Source organism: Coregonus lavaretus (assembly GCF_964263955.1).
Source record: "Coregonus lavaretus genome assembly, contig: HAP1_SCAFFOLD_6299, whole genome shotgun sequence".
NCBI classification, from domain to species: domain Eukaryota; kingdom Metazoa; phylum Chordata; class Actinopteri; order Salmoniformes; family Salmonidae; genus Coregonus; species Coregonus lavaretus.
Genome location: NW_028159844.1, coordinates 1 through 20,296, shown reverse-complemented (window position 1 = coordinate 20,296; position 20,296 = coordinate 1). Strand labels below are relative to the sequence as shown.

The 20,296-nt window shown below is 44.2% G+C and overlaps 1 protein-coding gene across 1 annotated transcript; it reads right to left on the bottom strand.

The window, feature by feature from the left end:
- Nucleotides 1–357: 357 nt before the first annotated feature.
- Nucleotides 358–20,275, bottom strand: LOC311122395 (target of Nesh-SH3-like; the record flags this gene model as incomplete). The annotated part of the gene is made up of 11 exons (XM_084196761.1): nt 358–1,994; nt 2,227–2,349; nt 3,275–3,433; nt 3,550–3,579; nt 6,705–6,784; nt 8,146–8,251; nt 8,784–8,993; nt 9,636–9,725; nt 15,675–15,788; nt 16,240–16,314; nt 20,206–20,275. Coding segments are annotated over 11 exons (1,173 nt in total), but the record flags the coding sequence as incomplete, so codon positions are not given.
- Nucleotides 20,276–20,296: the final 21 nt, after the last annotated feature.

Here is a 20,296-nt window from a genome sequence, read left to right as displayed (position 1 = left end):
TCCCTCTGTCCCACACACTGTGGTTTGTGAGTTCACGGCTCCGTGTTGAGCTTGGCTTCCGAGAGCCTTTCGTATCCCACCAGAGTGGATTTGGAAAAGTGTGGTAATGCTGCTGTTGCTATTTGTTTTCCTAATTGGGCGTTGTGGTTGGCTGGGACGTGTGGTGAGGGAGTGTGTAGTAGGTCCCTCAGCTCTGCCTGTCCGCAGTCAGAACTAATGGGCAAAAGTGTGTTGAAGATTTAGGTGTGTGTGTATGCATGCGTGCGTGCGTCAACTTGCTAATGCTATGACCATATGAACACCACACATTCAGATGTGCACAATGCATTTACAACAAATCGGAGTCGAAGCAGCAGTAAAAAAAAGAACCATACACATAAGAATGTATTGTTGAAAATAGATACAGGAAATATACATTATATTTATACAATGTTCCCTACCCCCACCCCCCATAAAAAATAAAAAGGTGGTTGTCCCACTGGCTATCATAAGTTGAATGCACCAATTTGTAAGTCGCTCTGGATAAGAGTGTCTGCTAAATGATGTAAATGTAAATATGTAGTAGTATATAGTATATATGTATACAGGTTGTACATATCTGAAATAATCTATAAACACTTTCCCCGAAAAATTAGGATTGAAAATACAACTGCAGCCATTTGTGAGCAACTGTACAAAATGTTAAATGTAATCTTCCTTTGGTTGTTTTCACATTTAAAAGAAGCCTTTATGTGCATGTTTTATCATATTTAAACTCAGAAGAACAGGTTGTGCTAAACAAAACTGTAGCAAAACATTACAAGGCTAAAGACAAAGGGTTTTGTCAGTGAGGGGAAATGTTCCAAATGGTGTAGGTAGAAATGTAATGTATAGAACTGACACAATTCCTCATTCTACAAACACAATACATTACATCTGAACATTCTGCAATGTTGCACCCCGCTAAACACGCTCTAGAGGTGGACAATTGGAGTCACTTGCAATGAGCATCGGACCACATCCACGTAACGTATTCCTGGTAATCATTCTCCAAATTGAAATGACTCGAGATGAGCTGAAGTTAGAAATGTGTTGAAGATGAGATAACACATAGCGTCTCCTTATGCTGTTCATTCCAACTGAGTGAATCCCAGTATCTGATGATGTTCTCTCTTAAGATTTGGACATTCATTGGCTACAGAATACATTCAGGTGTTTTTCCAAGTGATTGACAAACCTGCAGTCAGTGGACCCGCCTTGCTTTGTAAACTTAACGTTGAGACTTGATGGGAGTTCAGAAATATTGTTCTTTCTCATCATATACATATATTTAATACTTTCATATTGTGCAAACCGCAACAGTTAATCCCACAGGATCAATCAAGAAAGGGTATTGAGTGTGTGTGTGTATGAGTGAAAATGAATGCTTTTGTGTCATAGCAACCCTTTTAGCACACTGGCCAATAGAAACCACAAGGTACATGAATAACAACTGCTTGATAAATAAAATCATACACATTATTACATTTTTAGGGAGCCAGCTTCCCAACAGTTTCCGGTGTTCATATTTAATGAAGCACTCTGAAAAACCTTTATCAACTTCTTTTCCATGTTTACAGGTTTTGAGTATTTTCTCATGTTGTCGTGTTTGATAAATAGTGAGATGAGACTTAAGGAAATATGACAAATTTGCCTAACAGAGTTCCGTGACACAGTATGATCCTATATACTTTTATACAATGGAATGTGGGCTGTTGCCATCTGACAGATAGACAGACAGAAAGGCGTGTCTCCATGGTAACAGAGAAGCCCACCTCCCCTCAGTCCTCCTTTCACCCTTGTAAGATAATCCTTCTTTCAGTCAGGCATCTTCCTGGCCACCTCCTTGATGGAGAGGTCTTACCATTTCCCAGGTATGGGTGTTCCGCACTCGTACCAGCCGACGTAGGTGGCGTGCGAGTTCCCTCCGATCTCGCCGAAGTTGACCGGTTCCTGACGCATAGCCCGGTAGAAACCTGAGACATGAGAGCAGAGGGAATATGAGAACCCTTCTTTTACAAATGGTTTGGAATGTGAATGGTCTTATAACATAGTCTAGAGATCAGTGTTTCCCATAGTTAACCCTGAAACAGCAAACTTCAGTAGTCATTGAAAAGTGACCAAGAACCGTGGTCATGGACACCTGTACAAGTGGTTCTCTCCCACTGATCTTTCTAATGTGTCCCCGTAAATGGCCCAGTGCTCTACCTGATCGGCTGGGTAGCTGGTCGGCCAGTTTCTGGCTGCCTGTTCGTCCGTCCAGGAAAGAATCTACAAACTGGCAGTGGTCCTCCCCATGACCAGTCTGGTCCCCGATGTTGTAGAACTTGCCTGCACAGGGTCAGAGGTCGAAGGTTATGGGTCTGTGTGAGGTTATAGGTTCAATCATTTTTGTTAGTTACACCTCATTCAAAATTCCAATGTAGCCTATAAACTCTTTATAGACGTACTACACAGAGACAAGGTAACGTAGACACAGTAAAACATAGACATACACTGAGTATACAAACATTAGGAACACCTTCCTAATATTAAGTTGAACCCCCCCTTTTGCCCTCAGAACAGCCTCAATTCGTCAGGGCATGGACTCTACAAGGTGTCGAAAGTGTTCTACAGGGATGCTGGCCCATATTGACTCCAATGCTTCCCACAGTTGTGTCAAGTTGGCAGGATGTCCTTTGGGTGATGGACTATTCTTAATTTACACACAGGAAACTGTTGAGCATGAAAAACCCAGCAGCGTTGCAGTTCTTGACAAAAACTGGTGTGCCTGGCACCTGCTACCATACCCCGTTCAAAAGCACTTACATCTTTTGTCTTCCCCATTCACCCTCTGAAAGGCACACATGACCAATCCATGTCTGATTTGTCTCAAGGCTTAAAAATCATTCTTTAACCTGTCTCCTCCCCTTCATCTACACTGATTTAAGTGGATTGAACAAGTAACATCAATAAGGGATCATACACTCTTAGATAAAGGGTTTCAAAAGGGTTCTGCGGCTGTCCCCATAGGAGAACCCTTTTTGGTTCCAGGTAAAACTCTTTTGGGTTCTATGTAGAACCAAAAGGGGTTCTTCAAAGGGTTGCCCTATGGGGACAGCCAAATAACCCTTTTTAGTTCTAGATAGCACCTTTTTTTCTAAGAGTGTAGCTTTCATCCGGATTCACCTGGTCAGTCTATGTAATGGAAAGAGCAGGTGTTCTTAATGTTTTGTACACTCAGTGTATACAAACCCTCTTACTATACTATACTGACCGTTGAGCGAGTCGCTCATGTAGATTTTGTATCTAAGGGAGTTGCACAGCTGGATGCCCACAAACTTGCGGTACCAGGTCCTCTTCACGTACTGCTTCCCGTTACACTCCGAGAAGGAATCGGCCTTGAAGGGGAACTGTGTCCAAATAGCAGCTTTACCTGGAGGCAGGAGAGAGAATAGATTTCAGGATTCATATGACACTAGGCACAGAGAACAGGACACAAACTATGGAGGAAAAATGATTGTGAACATGACATACTGAGAGTCCACTCACCTGAGACATTCTCGCTCACCCGAGGGTCCGCTACGGAGAGAAAACATCATTAGTCACACACATCAGTCCATTATTACCGCCTTAATATAGTAATAAACAATACTCGAACATGGACAATTACAGTAAATCTTAAAAACATGGTTCAGATTACCACAAAAACACATCACATTATTCTAGTTAGCACGGTGGCCTGCTGCCCTGATATGGACAGCTACATAGTCGTGTCCCTCCCAGGGTGAAACAGTCTGATTTCACTACAGGGCAAAGAGCCTTTGGAACAATCACTCCTCTTTATCAGTTATCACCACAGGGTTGGAGATCAGTCCAGCCCAGTCCCATCAATCGACTCTTATTACTGTTTGGACACAATATTGCTTTGAATAAAATTAGCTCATTGAGTTCTTCAGTGTGCATAACGGATATGATATTTTATTTTATTTTTTATTTTTGTCATTTAGCAGACGCTCTTATCCAGAGCGACTTACAGGAGCAATTAGGGTTAAGTGCCTTGCTCAAGGGCACATCGACAGATTTTTCACCTAGTCGGCTCGGGGATTAGAACCAGCGACCTTTCGGTTACTGGCACTACGCTCTTAACCACTAAGCTACCTGCCGCCCTATGAATCCCAAAATCCAGTCCATCTGTAACTATTATGTGACTATGACGTTGGATCTGTCAAATCGTTGAGCAGCTGCTCTTGATCATTGTCACGAAGCCACACCCTCCCACTCACGTTAGAAGTTTGTAACGAGAAAGTGTAGGCTATATAGAAATAATGACACTCAAACTGAAAATCATTAAACAAAATAATGAAGATTTCAATCATCCTAATCGAGGTGTAGATTACATCTCACATTCCAGTGTTCAAACTTGTTAACAAGGCTGCATGGGATTTCTCTTAATGCGACTCTGTGCAGGCAATGGCAATGTCCGCTTTAGGTACACTGAACAAAAATATAAACACAACATACAACAATTTCAAAGGTTTTACTGAGTTACAGTTCATCATATAAGGAAATCAGTCAATTTAAATAAATTCATTAGGCCCTAATATATGGATTTCACGACTGGGATACAGATATGCATCTGTTGGTCACAGACACCTTAAAAAAAAGGTGGATCAGAAAACCAGTCACTATCTGGTGTGACCACCATTTGCCTCATGCAGCACGACATCTCCTTTGCATAGAGTTGATCAGGCTGTTGAATGTGGCCTGTGGAATGTTTTCCCACTTGGAGTGAACTGGAACACGCTGTCGTACAAGTCGATCCAGAGCATCCCAAACATGCTCAATGGGTGACATGTCTTGTGAGTATGCAGGCCATGGAAGAACTGGGACGTTTTCAGCTTCCAGGAATTGTGTACAGATCCTTGCGACATGGGGCCGTGCCTTATCATGCTGAAACATGAGGTGATAGCGGCGGATTAATGGCACAACAATGGACCTCAGGATCTCATCACGGTATCTCTGTGCATTCACATTGTCATCGATAAAATGAAATTGTGTATGTTGCCCATACCATAACCCCACCGCCACCATGGGGCACTCGGTTCACAACGTTGACATCAGCAAACCGCTCGCCGACAAGACGCTGTCTGCCTACAGCCCAGTACAGTTAAAATGGAGATTCATTGATGAAGAACACACTTCTCCAGCATGCCAGTGGCCATCAAAGGTGAGCATTTGCCTACTGAAGTCGGTTACGACGCCAAACTGCAGTCAGGTCAAGACCCTGGTGAGGACGACGAGCACGCAGATGAGCTTCCCTAAGACAGTTTCTGCAGTTTGTGCAGAAATTCTTCGGTTGTGCAAACCCACAGTTTTATCAGCTATCCGGGTGGCTGGTCTCAGACGATCCCGCAGATGAAGAAGCCGGATGTGGAGGTCCTGGGCTGGCGTTGTTACACGTGGTCTGCGGTTGTGAGGCCGGTTGGACGTGCCCAAAATCTCTAAAACAACATTGGAGGTGGCTTATGGTAGAGAAATGAACATTCAATTCTCTGGCAACAGCTCTGGTGGACATTCCAGCAGTCAGCATGCCAATTGCAAGCTCCCTCAAAACTTGAGACATCTGTGGCATTGTAAAAGAGGCCTTTTATTGTCCCCAGCACAAAGTGTACCTGTGTAATGATCATGCTGTTTAATCAGCTTCTTGATATGCCACACCTGTCAGGTGGATGGATTATCTTGGCAAAGAAAAATGCTCACTAACAGGGATGTAAACAAATTTGTGCACAACAATAAGCTTATTGTGCATATGGAACATTTCTGGGATCTTTTATTTAACCTCATGAAACATGAGACCAACACTTTACATGTTGCGTTTATATTTTAGTTCAGTGTATAATGGCAGGAACCACTTGTGGATTTAACAGCTCTAACGCAGTTCCACCTCCGACACCGCCAAAACAACCGCTATGCGGATGTCGGCTAAAGTGGATCTGATTGAATAGAGCCCTGAACCTAACTATGACCAGTATGATCAGGTCGCCAAGACGAAAAAGGCATGTTGGAGTCATTAACAACGGTCTCATTGCACACCTCTGACATGCTAGACCACGGTAATAGTGAGCAGCTAATTACTTACAAAGGCTAAGCTTTCAATTTTTTTACATTTTAGTCATTTAGCAGACGCTCTTATCCAGAGCGACTTACAGGAGCAATTAGGGTTAAGTGTCTTGCTTAAGGGAACATCGACAGATTTTTCACCTAGTCGGCTCGGGGATTAGAACCAGCGACCTTTCGGTTACTGGCACAACGCTCTTACCCGCTAAGCTACCTGCCGTCCCATGAACAAGTAACTAATTAGCTACACATGTCTGAAAAGCATGTGCTATCAGTGTTTGATACACCACTTAGAGGCTAAGCAAAGCTAAAGAAAAGTATTCAAATTGAAACAGTGGGATTATTATTTTACTTTTTTACTAATTCACTAGTGCAGCTAATGGGGCTGTGTAATGCCAACAGTGGGAATTGTGGTCCTAGGTCAAGGTTCTGATCTATGATCCATTTTGCATGATTTCCATCAACAGTTACCGTTAGGATATGGGAAAGGTAAACTGATCATAGATCCATCCATGCCCATTGGGAACTTCTAAGTGTAATCAGATACATTGGCTCTACAGTGGAGTCCATTTTGTCTCTACACCTACCTGACTCTGTGTTGAACGACACTGGCTCACTGGCAGGCCCTTCCCCAAGCTCATTCTTGGGTTTCACTTTGAACTCGTAACTGAAAAAGAAAATATAAAAAGTCAGCATGGTGTTAATCCAGCTCAGTCATTTCAAAATCTCCTTTTAATATACAGTACTTTCTAATCTGATCGCCATGGTGATAGCTTTCCCAGCAAAGGAATGTCATTTTAATCTTGGATAATAAACGGGAGATTCCATGTCACAGGAGGCTGCTGAGGGGAGGACGGCTCATAACACTATGACACTTGATATTTGTATTCTCTACAGCCTTGAGTAGAGGCCATTGCTTGCTCATGCCCCCCCAAGACCTGGACCAAGACCAAACCAAGACCAGGACCAAGACCAGGATCAGGACCATGACCAAGATCAGGACCAAGATCAGGACCAAGACCAGGACCAAGACCAGGATCAAAACCAAGACCAAGACCAGGATCAAAACCAGGACCAGGACCAAGACCAGGACCAAGACCAGGATCAAAACCAGGACCAGGACCAAGACCAGGACCAAGACCAGGACCAAGACCAGGATCAAGACCAGGACCAAGACCAGGATCAAAACCAGGACCAAGACCAGGACCAAGACCAGGATCAAAACCAGGACCAGGACCAAGACCAGGATCAAGACCAGGATCAAAACCAGGATCAAAACCAGGACCAAGACCAGGATCAAAACCAGGACCAAGACCAGGACCAAGACCAGGATCAAAACCAGGACCAAGACCAGGACCAAGACCAGGATCAAAACCAGGACCAAGACCAGGACCAAGACCAGGATCAAAACCAGGACCAGGACCAAGACCAGGATCAAGACCAGGATCAAAACCAGGACCAATACCAGGATCAAAACCAGGACCAAGACCAGGATCAAAACCAGGACCAAGACCAGGATCAAGACCAGGATCAAACCCAGGATCAAAACCAGGACCAAGACCAGGACCAGGACCAAGACCAGGATCAAGACCAGGATCAAAACCAGGACCAAGACCAGGACCAAGACCAGGATCAAAACCAGGACCAAGACCAGGATCAGGATCAGGACCAGGACCAGGACCAGGACCAGGACCAAGACCAGGATCAGGACCAGGATCAAAACCAGGACCAAGACCAGGATCAAAACCAGGACTAAGACCAGGATCAAGATCAGGGCCAAGATCAGGACCAAGACCAGGATCAAAACCCGGACCAAGACCAGGACCAGGACCAAGACCAGGATCAAAACCAGGACCAAGACCAGGACCAGGACCAAGACCAGGATCAAAACCAGGACCAAGACCAGGACCAGGACCAGGACCAAGACCAGGATCCAACATCATTATTATAAACACAGTGAGCCTTCCCAACCCAACCCTGCTCCAGCAAGCCTCCACACACCACATAAAAACAAACACAGACACACACCTGCTCTCTGGTTTTAAATTCTCCACAGCAGTGTGAGTCTGGTTGGTAGTCAGGATGGAGACCTCTTCTCCATTGGGTCCTTGGGTCCTTGAAATGACCTCATATTCTGATCAAAAGAGAAGCAAATCCACACAACATGTTTAATTACATCTTTACAACCTCATTGATATCATATATATGTGATTTAAATGTGCACAGCAGTGTCTTAACGAGGGAAATATAACATTTCAAGACAGGATTTTGGTGGGGTTGACAAGGACTGGGCCCAAAGAAAGTTTTCGGAAAATATTTTGTCGGAACTCTACCTCCACGACATGTTCTTATTGTAGAGTTATCCTGATGGAGCACAGATGGAGTTTCATAATGTTATTAAAAGACCCATTGTAATAGAGTCTTATGAGTTAGGACTTCACCCTTCCATAACCTAGAGAGCTTGATGAACCTCTGGGCATGTGCTCTTCCACGCACGCACGCACGCACGCACGCACGCACGCACGCACGCACGCACGCACACACACACACACACACACACACACACACACACACACACACACACACACACACACACACACGTATACGCACACACACGTGTACGCACACAAATACACACACATACACACGTATACACACACACACACCTGTGGTGTCGTTGTCAGTCTTCTCCCAATCCAGGATAATGAAGGAGGGGCATCCCTCCACGGTCACCACAGTGACGTTGGAGGGGGATGAGCGGGGGGGTGCGGTGACGTTCTGCTCCACCCCCTCCTCCTCAGGGAAGAAGCTGAGGGAGTGTGTTATGGAACACGGCTCCTCTGGCTTCTTATCCGTCTTATAGATCACATGAGGGGCTGGAAGAGAAATTAAAGGGTTGGTGCTCAAACAATAATATCTTAAAAGACACAGAACTCTGTAGGATAATAAAAATAACATATGTCATTTAGCAGACGCTTTTATCAATCAGCATAGGCCTACATTTTACATACAGGTGGTCCCGGAAATCGAACCCACTATCCTGGCATTGCTAGCGCCATGCTCTACCAACTGAGCTACAGAGAATCACAATAGGATAATGCAGAACGATGAAAAACATTGTAACTACAGATTTATGTAAATGTTTTTCAGTGCACTTGTAATGTACTGTCACATATTGTTCTACTTCCGGGTTACAAACAGGATATTAATGCAATTAATTCTACATTGCAGCCATTGAAACAGACCTCAAGCAGCTTATGATCAGCAGTACAGTTGTATTATTGTTTATATCTCTGACATCTGTTCTCCATAGACCAGAGATCTAAGTCAGCTGGAGCTCAGCCAAGCATCTGGACACTGGATACAGGCAAGACAAATCCTAAACAACTGGTGGTAAGAGGAAGCACGAACAGCTATTGTTCTCCAGGCTATTGTCCTCAGTGATCCTCCAGCCCCTGTCCACTGTGAGTTTAGTCATGGGGGTTTGTTGAAGACTGTTATGATGCATGTGTCCTTACCTATGAAGCGCTTCTTGCCCAAGGCGTCCACGTCCGAAGCAGGCAGAGAGCTGAACACAGAGGAGTTGTCAGCCGTCTCATTACGAGTGGCTACAGAGAGATGGAGGGACGGATAATGAGATGGAGAAACAACAAAGTGTGTGCATGCTATGAGAGTCCTGTGATGATGTCAGCATTCCCTGGCAGCTCTTTCTGTCCTAAATCTCTGGCTCAGTCCTACAGTCAGCACCTGCTTTGGTCTCTCTCTCTCTCTCTCTCTCTTTCTCTCTCTCTCTTTCTCTCTCTCACTGTGCTGCCATATTTATAGACCTACAGTGTATCTAAGGCCTGTCCAAAGGTTTTCTGAAATGGGCCTCGACCAGGCATCTTGCAAATGGTTTGGGAACTATCTGTCAGACAGGACACGTGTGCTTTCTGATGGTGTCAAGTCAAGTTACCTCAATATTACAAAATGTGTCCCGCAGGGGTCGATTTTGGGACCTGTCCTCTTTACTATTTATATAAATAATATTGGTCTATCTGCAAAAACCTGTAACATTCATCTGTATGCAGATGATACCGTTATGCATGCTATTGCCCCTACTGCTGACCAGGCTATGTTAGAGCTGCAATCTGATTTCGTTGCCTTGCAGAAAGCCCTTGTTGATTTAAAATTGGTACTTAATGCAGGAAAAACGAAATGTATGTTGTGTTCTAATTCTCATAGAAATATTTCAGATGGTTTACACATTTATGCGTTGGATGGTTCTCTCATCGGGCAGATTACTGCATATAAATATCTGGGCTTTTGGATTGACAAAAATGTGACGTTTAAAAAACAAATACGGATGAGCTAGTTAAGAAGCTGAGATTTAAAGTAGGCTTCTTTTATAGAAATATATCATGCCTCTCCTTAAACAGCTGGAAGCAGATTGTACAGGCTACCTCCCTGCCAGCTCTTGATTATATGGTGACACCATTTATCAGAATGCAGCTGCCACTTCTCTAAAACCCTTGGATGCAGGGCACCATAGCTAGCTTTGCTTTATCACAGGTGACAGGTTTAATACTCATCACTGCATCATTTATCAGAATGCAGCTGCCACTTCTCTAAAACCCTTGGATGTAGTGTACCATAGAAGTGTATCACTTCATTTCTCCCTTTTTGTTTACAAAGCTCTTCTGCACAAGCTTCCAACATATCTCACTTCTCTGTTGAAGTATAAAAATACGAGGCACCAAACCTGCTCACAGGGTTGGTTAACTCTTGAGGTCCCTCGTGTCTCTACCAACCTACGTAAATCAGCCTTTAGTTTTAACGCCCCCCACGTTTGGAATAATTTACAATCCTCATTACATCTTGAATCCCTGGTGCCAATAGGGCAGTTTAGAACGCTGATGAGGAAGGAATTTACTGAGGTTTGCGAGTGTTTTGGTTGATAGTAATAATTTATTTGTGTTGTTGAAATGTAACGTATCTGTTGTATCTTATAGTTTTTTCCTGTTTTATTGAGTCATCATGTTGACTTATGACTTGTTTGTTCTCAGGTCACCCAGTCTCAATTGTGCTCCCCTGAATAAATAAAAGTAACAAACATTTTTTAAAAATACCACATACACTACATGACCAAAAGTATGTGGACACCTGCTCGTCGAACATCTCATTCCAAAATGATGGGCATTAATATGGAGTTGGTCCCCCCTTTGGTGCTATAACAGCCTCCACTCTTCTGGGAAGGCTTTCCACTAGATGTTGGAACATTGCTGCAGGAATTTCTTCCATTCAGCCACAAGAGCATTAGTGAGGTTCGGGCACTGATGTTGGGCGATTAGGCCTGGCTCGCAGTTGGCGTTCCAATTCATCCCAAAGATATTCGATGGGATTGAGGTTAAGGCTCTGTGCAGGCCAGTCAAGTTCTTCCACACCGATCTCGACAAACCATTTCTATATGGACCTCACTTTGTGCACGGGGGCATTGTCATGCTGGGGGGCCTTTCCCAAACTTTTGCCACAAAGTTGGAAGCACAGAATCATCTATAATGTCATTGTATGCTGTAGCGTTAAGATTTCCTTTCACTGAAACTAAGGGGCCTGGTGAAGCGTGATTCATCACTCCAGAGAACGCGTTTCCACTGCTCCAAAGTCTAATGGCGGCGAGCTTTACACCACTCCAGCCGACGTTTGGCATTGCGCATGGTGATTTTAGGCTTGTGTGTGGCTGCTCGGCCATGGAAACCCATTTCATGAAGCTCCAACAAACAGTTATTGTGCTGAATTTGCTTCCAGAGGCAGTTTGGAACTCGGTATTGAGTGTTGCGAGGACAGACGATTTTTACGCGTTACACACTTCAGCACTCGGCGGTCCCGTTCTGTGAGCTTGTGTGGCCTACTACTTCGCGGCTGAGCTGTTGTTGCTCCTAGAAATTTTCCACATCACAATAACCGCACTTGCAGTTGACCGGGGAACCTCTAGAAGGGCTGAATTTTGATGAACTGACTTGTTGGAAAGGAGGCATCCTATGACGGTGCCACGTTGAAATTCATTGAGCTCTTCAGTAAGGCCATTCTACTGCCAATGTTTGTCTATGGAGATTGCATGACTGTGTGCTCGATTTTATACACCTGTCAGCAACAGGTGTGGCTGAATTAGCCAAATCCACTAATTTGAAGGGGTGTCCACATACTTTTATACAGTGCATTCAGAAAGTATTCAGACCCCTTCCCTTTTTCCACATTTTGTTACGTTACAGCCTTATTCTAAAATTGATTAAATACATTATTTCCCTCATCAATCTACACACAATACCCCATAACAACAAAGTGAAAACAGGTTTATAGCAATTTTGGAAAATGTTTTAAAAATAAAAACAGAAATACCTTATTTACAAAAGTATTCAGACCCTTTGCTATGAGACTCTAAATTGAGCTCAGGTGCATCCTGTTTCCATTGATCATTCTTGAGATGTTTCCACAACTTGATTGGAGTCCACCTGTGGTAAATTCAATTGATTGGACATGATTTGGAAAGGCACACACCTGTCTATATAAGGTCCCACAGTTGACAGTGCATGTCAGAGCAAAATCCAAGCCATGAGGTCGAAGGAATTGTCAGTAGAGCTCCGAGACAGGATTGTGTCGAGGCACAGATCTGGGGGAGGGTACCAAAAAATGTCTGCAGCATTGAAGGTCCCCAAGTGGCCTCCATCATTCTTAAATGGAAGAAGTTTGGAACCACCAAGACTCTTCATAGAGCTGGCCACCCGGCCAAACTGAGCAATCGGGGGAGAAGGGCCTTGGTCAGGGGAGGTGACCAAGAACCCGATGCTCACTCTGACAGAGCTCCAGAGTTCCTCTGTGGAGATGGGAGAACCTTCCAGAAGGATAACCATCTCTGCAACACTCCACCAATCAAGACGTTATGGTGGCCAGACGGAAGCCACTCCTCAGTAAAAGGCACATGACAGCCCGCTTGGAGTTTGCCCAAAGGCACCTAAAGGACTCTCAGACCATGAGAAACAAGATTCTCTGGTCTGATGAAACCAATATTGAACTCTTTGGCCTGAATGCCAAGCGTCACATCTGGAGGAAACCTGGCATCATGCTGTGGGGATGTTTTTCAGCGGCAGGGACTAGGAGACTAGTCAGGATCGAGGGAAAGATTAACAGAGCCAAGTACAAAGAGATCCTTGATGAAAACCTGCTCCCAATCGCTCAGGACCTCAGACTGGGGTGAAAGTTCACCTTCCAACAGGACAATGACCCTAAGCACACAGCCAAGACAATGCAGGAGTGGCTTCGGGACAAGTCTCTAAATGTCCTTGAGTGGCCCAGCCAGAGCCCGGACTTGAACATCTCTGGAGAGACCTGAAAATAACTGTGCAGCGACACTCCACATCCAACCTGACAGAGCTTGAGAGGATCTGCAGAGAAGAATGGGATAAACTCCCCATATACAGGTGTGCCAAGCTTGTAGCGTCATACCCAAGAAGACTTGAGGCTGTAATCGCTGTCAAAGGTGCTTCAATAAATTACTGAGTTAAGGGTCTGAATACTTATGTAAATGTGATATTTCCATTTTTTATTTTTAATACATTTGCAAACATTTCTAAAAATCTGTTTTTGATTTGTCATTGTGGGATATTGTGCGTAGATTGATGATGGGGGGGGAAATGTGGTGTCTGAATACTTTACGAATGCACTGTACAGTTGAAGTCGGAAGTTTACATACACCTTAGCCAAATACATTTAAACTCAGTTTTCACAATTCCTGACATTTAATCCTAGTTAAAATTCCCTATCTTAGGTTAGTTAGGATCACCACTTTATTTTAAGAATGTGAAATGTCAGAATAATAGTAGAGAGAATTATTTATTTAAGCTTTTATTTATTTCATCACATTCCCATTGGGTCAGAAGTTTACATACACTCAATTAGTATTTGGTAGCATTGCCTTTAAATTGTTTAAAATGGGTCAAACATTCCGGGTATCCTTCCACAAGCTTCCCACAATAAGTTGGGTGAGTTTTGGCCCATTCCTCCTGACAGAGCTGGTGTAACTGAGTCAGGTTTTTAAGCCTCCTTGCTCGCACACGCTTTTTCAGTTCTGCCCACAAATGTTCTATAGGATTGAGGTCAGGGCTTCGTGATGGCCACTTCAATACCTTGACTTTGTTGTCCTTAAGCCATTTTGCCACAACTTTGGAAGTATGCTTGGAGTCATTGTCCATTTGGAAGACCCATTTGCGACCAAACTTTAACTTCCTTACTGATGTCTTGAGATGTTGCTTCAAAAATCCACATAATTTTCCTTCCTCATAATACTATCTATTTTGTGAAGTGCACCAGTCCCTCCTACAGCAAAGCACCCCCACAGCATGATGCTGCCACCTCCGTGCTTCACGGTTGGGATGGTGTTCTTCGGCTTGCAAGCGACCCCCTTTTTCCTCCAAACATAACGATGGTCATTATGGCCAAACAGTTCTATTTTTGTTTCATAAGACCAGAGGACATTTCTCCAAAAAGTACGATCTTTGTCCCCATGTGCAGTTGCAAACCGTAGTCTGGCTTTTTTATGGTGGTTTTGGAGCAGTGGCTTCTTCCTTGCTGAGCGGCCTTTCAGGTTATGTCGATATAGGACTCGTTTTACTGTGGATATAGATACTTTTGTACCTGTTTCCTCCAGCATCTTCACAAGGTCCTTTGCTGTTGGGGCGGCAGGTAGCTTAGTGGTTAAGAGCGTTGTGCCAGTAACCGAAAGGTCGCTGGTTCTAATCCCCAAGCCGACTAGGTGAAAAATCTGTCAATGTGCCCTTGAGCTCCTGTAAGTCGCTCTGGATAAGAGCGTCTGCTAAAATGTAATGTAAATGCTGTTGTTCTGGGATTGATTTGCACTTTTCGCACCAAAGTACGTTCATCTCTAGGAGACAGAACGCGTCTCCTTCCTGAGCGGTATGATGGCTGCGTGGTCCCATGGTGTTTATACTTGCGCACTATTGTTTGTACAGAAGAACGTGGTACCTTCAGACGTTTGGAAATTGGTCCCAAGGATGAACCAGACTTGTGGAGGTCTACAATTTTTTTTCTGAGGTCTTGGTTGATTTCTTTTGATTTTCCCATGATGTCAAGCAAAGAGGCACTGAGTTTGAAGGTGGGCCTTGAGATACATCCACAGGTACACCTCCAATTGACTCAAATTATGTCAATTAGCCTATCAGAAGCTTCTAAAGCCATGACATAATTTTCTGGAATTTTCCAAGCTGTTTAAAGGCACAGTCAACTTAGTGTATGTAAACTTCTGACCCACTGGAATGGTGATACAGTGAATTATAAGTTAAATAATCTGTCTTTAAACAGTTGTTGGAAAAATTACTTGTGTCATGCACAAAGTAGATGTCCTAACCGACTTGCCAAAACGATAGTTTGTTAACAAGACATTTGTGGAGTGGTTGAAAAACGAGTTTTATTGACTGCAACCTAAATGTATGTAAACTTCCGACTTCAACTGTATATATATATTGTATATTCTTATAAACACAAGAACATTCATCATTGAACCGTACCATTCAAGGCCGGGGCGATGGTTGTGGTCTTTTGTTTGGCGGGCTTAGCCGTAACCAGAGGGAAAGGATTCAAGATGGATGCCTTGTCTCCCTGCTTCAGGTCTATGGGCATATCTGAGGACAGAGGGGAGAGAACACAGCTCAGTCATGTAAGCTACAGATACAGTTGTGATCATCTGCTATGACCTCACCCAGCCAGGTGTCTCTCTGTTGGTTTTCCTGCTGAGGGAAAATATATTAAATATGTGTGTTGCATAATTGTGTTGGTGTTATGTAAGAGAAGTCAGTCAGAACAACACACACATACTGCACACATACACACAGGCACACATACATACTGGCATGAGCGCACTCACACACACACGCACACACACACTGGTGTTGCGTTTAAAGCTGTGTGTGTATTCTTCAGAGAAGTGCAAGGTGCTTTAAAACTTAACTGAGGGAAGGAAGGTTGTTAGAATATAATCATCAAGATGATGGCAAAATGAAGAAGTCGGTGCAAAACTGGCAACACTTTGGTGAAGTATTCAGTAGCCAAAACAGTTTTCAGTGCTGCCCTCACCCTTGTTCCCTGTTTTCCCAACCAGGTTGGGCCTCTTGTTGACAGGAAGAGATGGACGCAGGACTGCAGGGGAGACTGGGAAATAGAGGCCATAGCAGGGTTAGGAACTACATATTTGGAGGCTGCTGGAGTGCACAGTTGAAAGGCCTATTAACTCATAACTGAGGACAGATATTGTGCTTTTGAAAAAACTGAAAAGGCAAAGAGGGATGAAGAAGAGAGAAGTCGCAGTGTCAACTGACACACTGGAGAGGAGATGGTGATGGAGGAGAGTGCTAACAGAAGCAATGCCATACAAACAGGCCCAACAGATGTTGAGAACTCTAATACATTGTGCAGCCATAGGCTATGACTAACACCACGTCAACTCTTAATAACCTTCAACCATAAACCTAGCTGTCATATAAAGAACACAAGAACAGAGATCAGAAGAAACCTAAAAACCATACGAGGATTCTAAGAAAAGATCAGGAAGACTGAGGCCTAGATTAAATCAGATCAAGCGTTTACCGGGCAATAGCCGACACAGCTGATATGTTGGCGGTGTCGGAGATGGAACTGCATTCAAGGTGGAACTGCAGCTGTCAAATCGATGAGCAACTGCTCTTGATTATTGCCACAAAGCCACACTGTCCCACTTGCGTTAGAAGTTCAGAACGAGAAAGTGTAGTCTATATACTTTAGAAATAATTACGCTCAAATTGAAAATCATTAAACGAAATAATGAAGATTTCAATCATCCTAATCGAGGTGCAGATTATATCACACATTCCACTGTTCCAACTTGTAAACAAGGCTGCATGGGCTTTCTCTTAATGTGACTCCGTGCAGCCAATGCCAATGTCCGCTTTAGGTATAATGCCACAGGAGCTCTAACGCAGTTCCACCTCCGACACCGCCAAAACAACCGCTATGCGGATGTCGACTAAAGCAGATCTGATTGAATAGACCCCCGAGACACCATAACATTTTATGCATGTTCTTATATCTTTTAGATGAAAAGCAAGAAACCTGGTCTCAATTAATCCTCTGCTACAGCCAAGCCAAAATTCTTCACAATCCCTGTATTGTTCCTATTCCAGAAACTAAGGACAGGATCAAACTAAACACAACCCAGGGAGTGAGGCGGACGCCAGCTCCCTCTAAATGATGTTCTTTTAAAGTCTGTTGGAGCTTTAGCAGGCTGGACTAATATTAGGGGCAAAGCTCTGAGATGAAGACTCTGGAGTATCAAACTCAGAACAGGCCACTGAGACTGAACTCAGATCAACTATTAAGCAATCCAGTTCAGGAAATTCTCCCTGATTATCTTTACTCCTGGCCAAACTGAGAGGTTTGGCAACCCTAGTGCAGGTCTCATTGAGTAAATGCACTGACTGGACATGCGTCATCTCTCCATACCATGGACTTTGATGTGGTAGACACTATCTGACTGTGATAGTGGCAGTTCTTTGAATGCTTGGGAACCTGGTTCATTCTATTCACTGTAGCTTATGTCTATAGCTCTGACCACCCAGCATGCAGCCCGGGAGGCCCAAAATCACGTCATGTCATTTCCACTTGGCCCTCTCCTCTCTCAAGAGAATGATTAGAGGTAGTGTTCTCCTCTATGGTATCTAATGTTCCTAAGCCCTCCTTGTCAGGACTAGACCCTTTCATAAATATTACCCCTGGCCTATGTCACCCCCCCAACACATACAAAATATTAACTTGGCTTGTGTCGACCTCCTGACCCAGCCGGATCTGACCCTGCATGCCTGCCACTCTTTCAGGGGTAAATCAGACTGAGCTCCATACCTTAGTGGGGCTACAGAGACCAGACAAGGATAAGTAGAACTTGAAGCCAAGGGTGGGAAAGTCCTGGAGAGCCACAGTGTGTGCCGCTTCAGCCTAAATAAAATGTACATTTTGTGTGTAAAACCTTATTGCTCCTTAATAGCTTTTGTTGACTGCTCATTGGGTGATGGGGATCAGTGTTGTGATGTCATCAGGAAGCTCTGTTTATCATCCTGAACCCTACAGCTGGTTATGGGAGAACCAGATTACTCACAACACCCCACAAAACACTCACTGGTTTCTTTGGGTGACAAACACATCACCGCTGCACTGGTTTACAACAGCAGTGACACACACACACACACACACACACACACACACACACACACACACACACACACGCTCCCACGCACACACACACACACACACACACACACACACACACACACACACACACACACGCACACACACGCACACACACACACAGACACACACACACACACACACACACACACACACACACACACAGACACACACACACACTGCTTTGAAGTGTGAGCTTTACCAGCAGTAGAGTGTTGTGTGTGCTGGTTTCTGTCAGACTCCTCTGGCAAGAGTGTTTAAAACACTGTGCTTTAGGTTTGCCCAGAACAATTTTCCCAGAGAAAATATTTTCCACTGTTTTACATAATTACTGTTATACTTGTTGCAACATATACTGGTGAAAATCAAGGTCACTATCCACTCTCAAAGCAGAGGGCTCAAAACACTGTAAGGCCTATATAAACTATTTAGAGCACATTCACAGTTGAACAACATCAAATCAAACATGAGATGTGCAATGTGCAAGACATTAAGATACAGAACACAGATATAACCAATCCATCCAGTATGGAATTCACCCTGAGCAACACATGCTTCAGGAGGTGGATGGGACCATATAAATAGGAGACAAATAAACCCAAGACAGACAGACAGAGACAGACAGAGAGAGACAGAGACAGAGACAGAGACAGACAGAGAGACAGACAGACATACACCACTGACAGACAGACAGAGAGAGAGAGAGAGAGAGAGAGAGAGAGAGAGAGAGAGAGAGAGAGAGAGAGAGAGAGAGAGAGAGAGAGAGAGAGAGAGAGAGACAGACAGACAGACAGACACAGAGACAGAGACAGACACAGAGACAGAGACAGAGACAGACAGAGAGACAGACAGACATACACCACTGACAGACAGACAGAGAGAGAGAGAGAGAGAGAGACAGACAGACAGACAGACACAGAGACAGAGACAGAGACAGAGACAGACAGACAGACAGACATACACCACTGACAGACAGACAGACAGACAGAGAGAGACAGACAGAGAGAGACAGACAGACAGACAGACAGACAGACACCACTGACAGACTGTTTAGACACATCATAATTCACGACTACATCAATGATTTACTTTTGCAGTTCATTAGAAACCAAAAAGTGCAAATATGGGAATAATGTTGCTGTGGGGACATTTGAAATGTAATAATTTTTCATTGGTAGTTCAGATTGGTTTTTGTATGACAGGCAGACGAAGAGTGTTTTTAATTCAGTAGAGCTGCTTCCAGCTCCTTGAAGACCTCTGAAACTGTACCAGTTTCACAGAAACACAAACACCGGCTGAGACTGAAGCAGAAACTGAAGCCAACAACTGGTTATAGTGAAATGTAGGTGTGGACATTGGTGACTGTGGTCATTTTTGGCTTGAGATGTAACACATTTTCGAGTAAATCATGCATTGATGTCAATGGGAGATTTGTGCGTAAATTCTAACCATGCTCCCAGATCTCAAGTTACTGTAGGATTCGGTCTGTAGTGATACGATCAGAGGGGGAGGATTCTTCTTCAGTCTCAGTCATATTGACAGTTAAAACGTGGACAAACACACCTGCAGATTCAGACCCACACCAACAATAACAGGCACAACACGCGAATGGACGGTGATGCAGTCGGACAGACAGGCTGCCCAATAAGAATGGACAGTCACACGGACAGACAGACAAGCTGGCCAATCTTAGGACAGGGACAAGTTGTGGCTTAAGCGCATGGAGGGCTTGCTGCGGGGAACATAAAACAAAATGGCATCTCTCGGGGGAGATGGGTTAGTGGGTGAGAGACACACTGAGAAGTAACGATGATCTCTGTTTTTTACCCAGTCGGTTTCCGGACCAGACTGCAGGTTTGGGAAGAGCAAGGCCCTTGTGGTGCTCCCCGTCGGCTGTTGGAGGGAGAAGAGGGCTCAT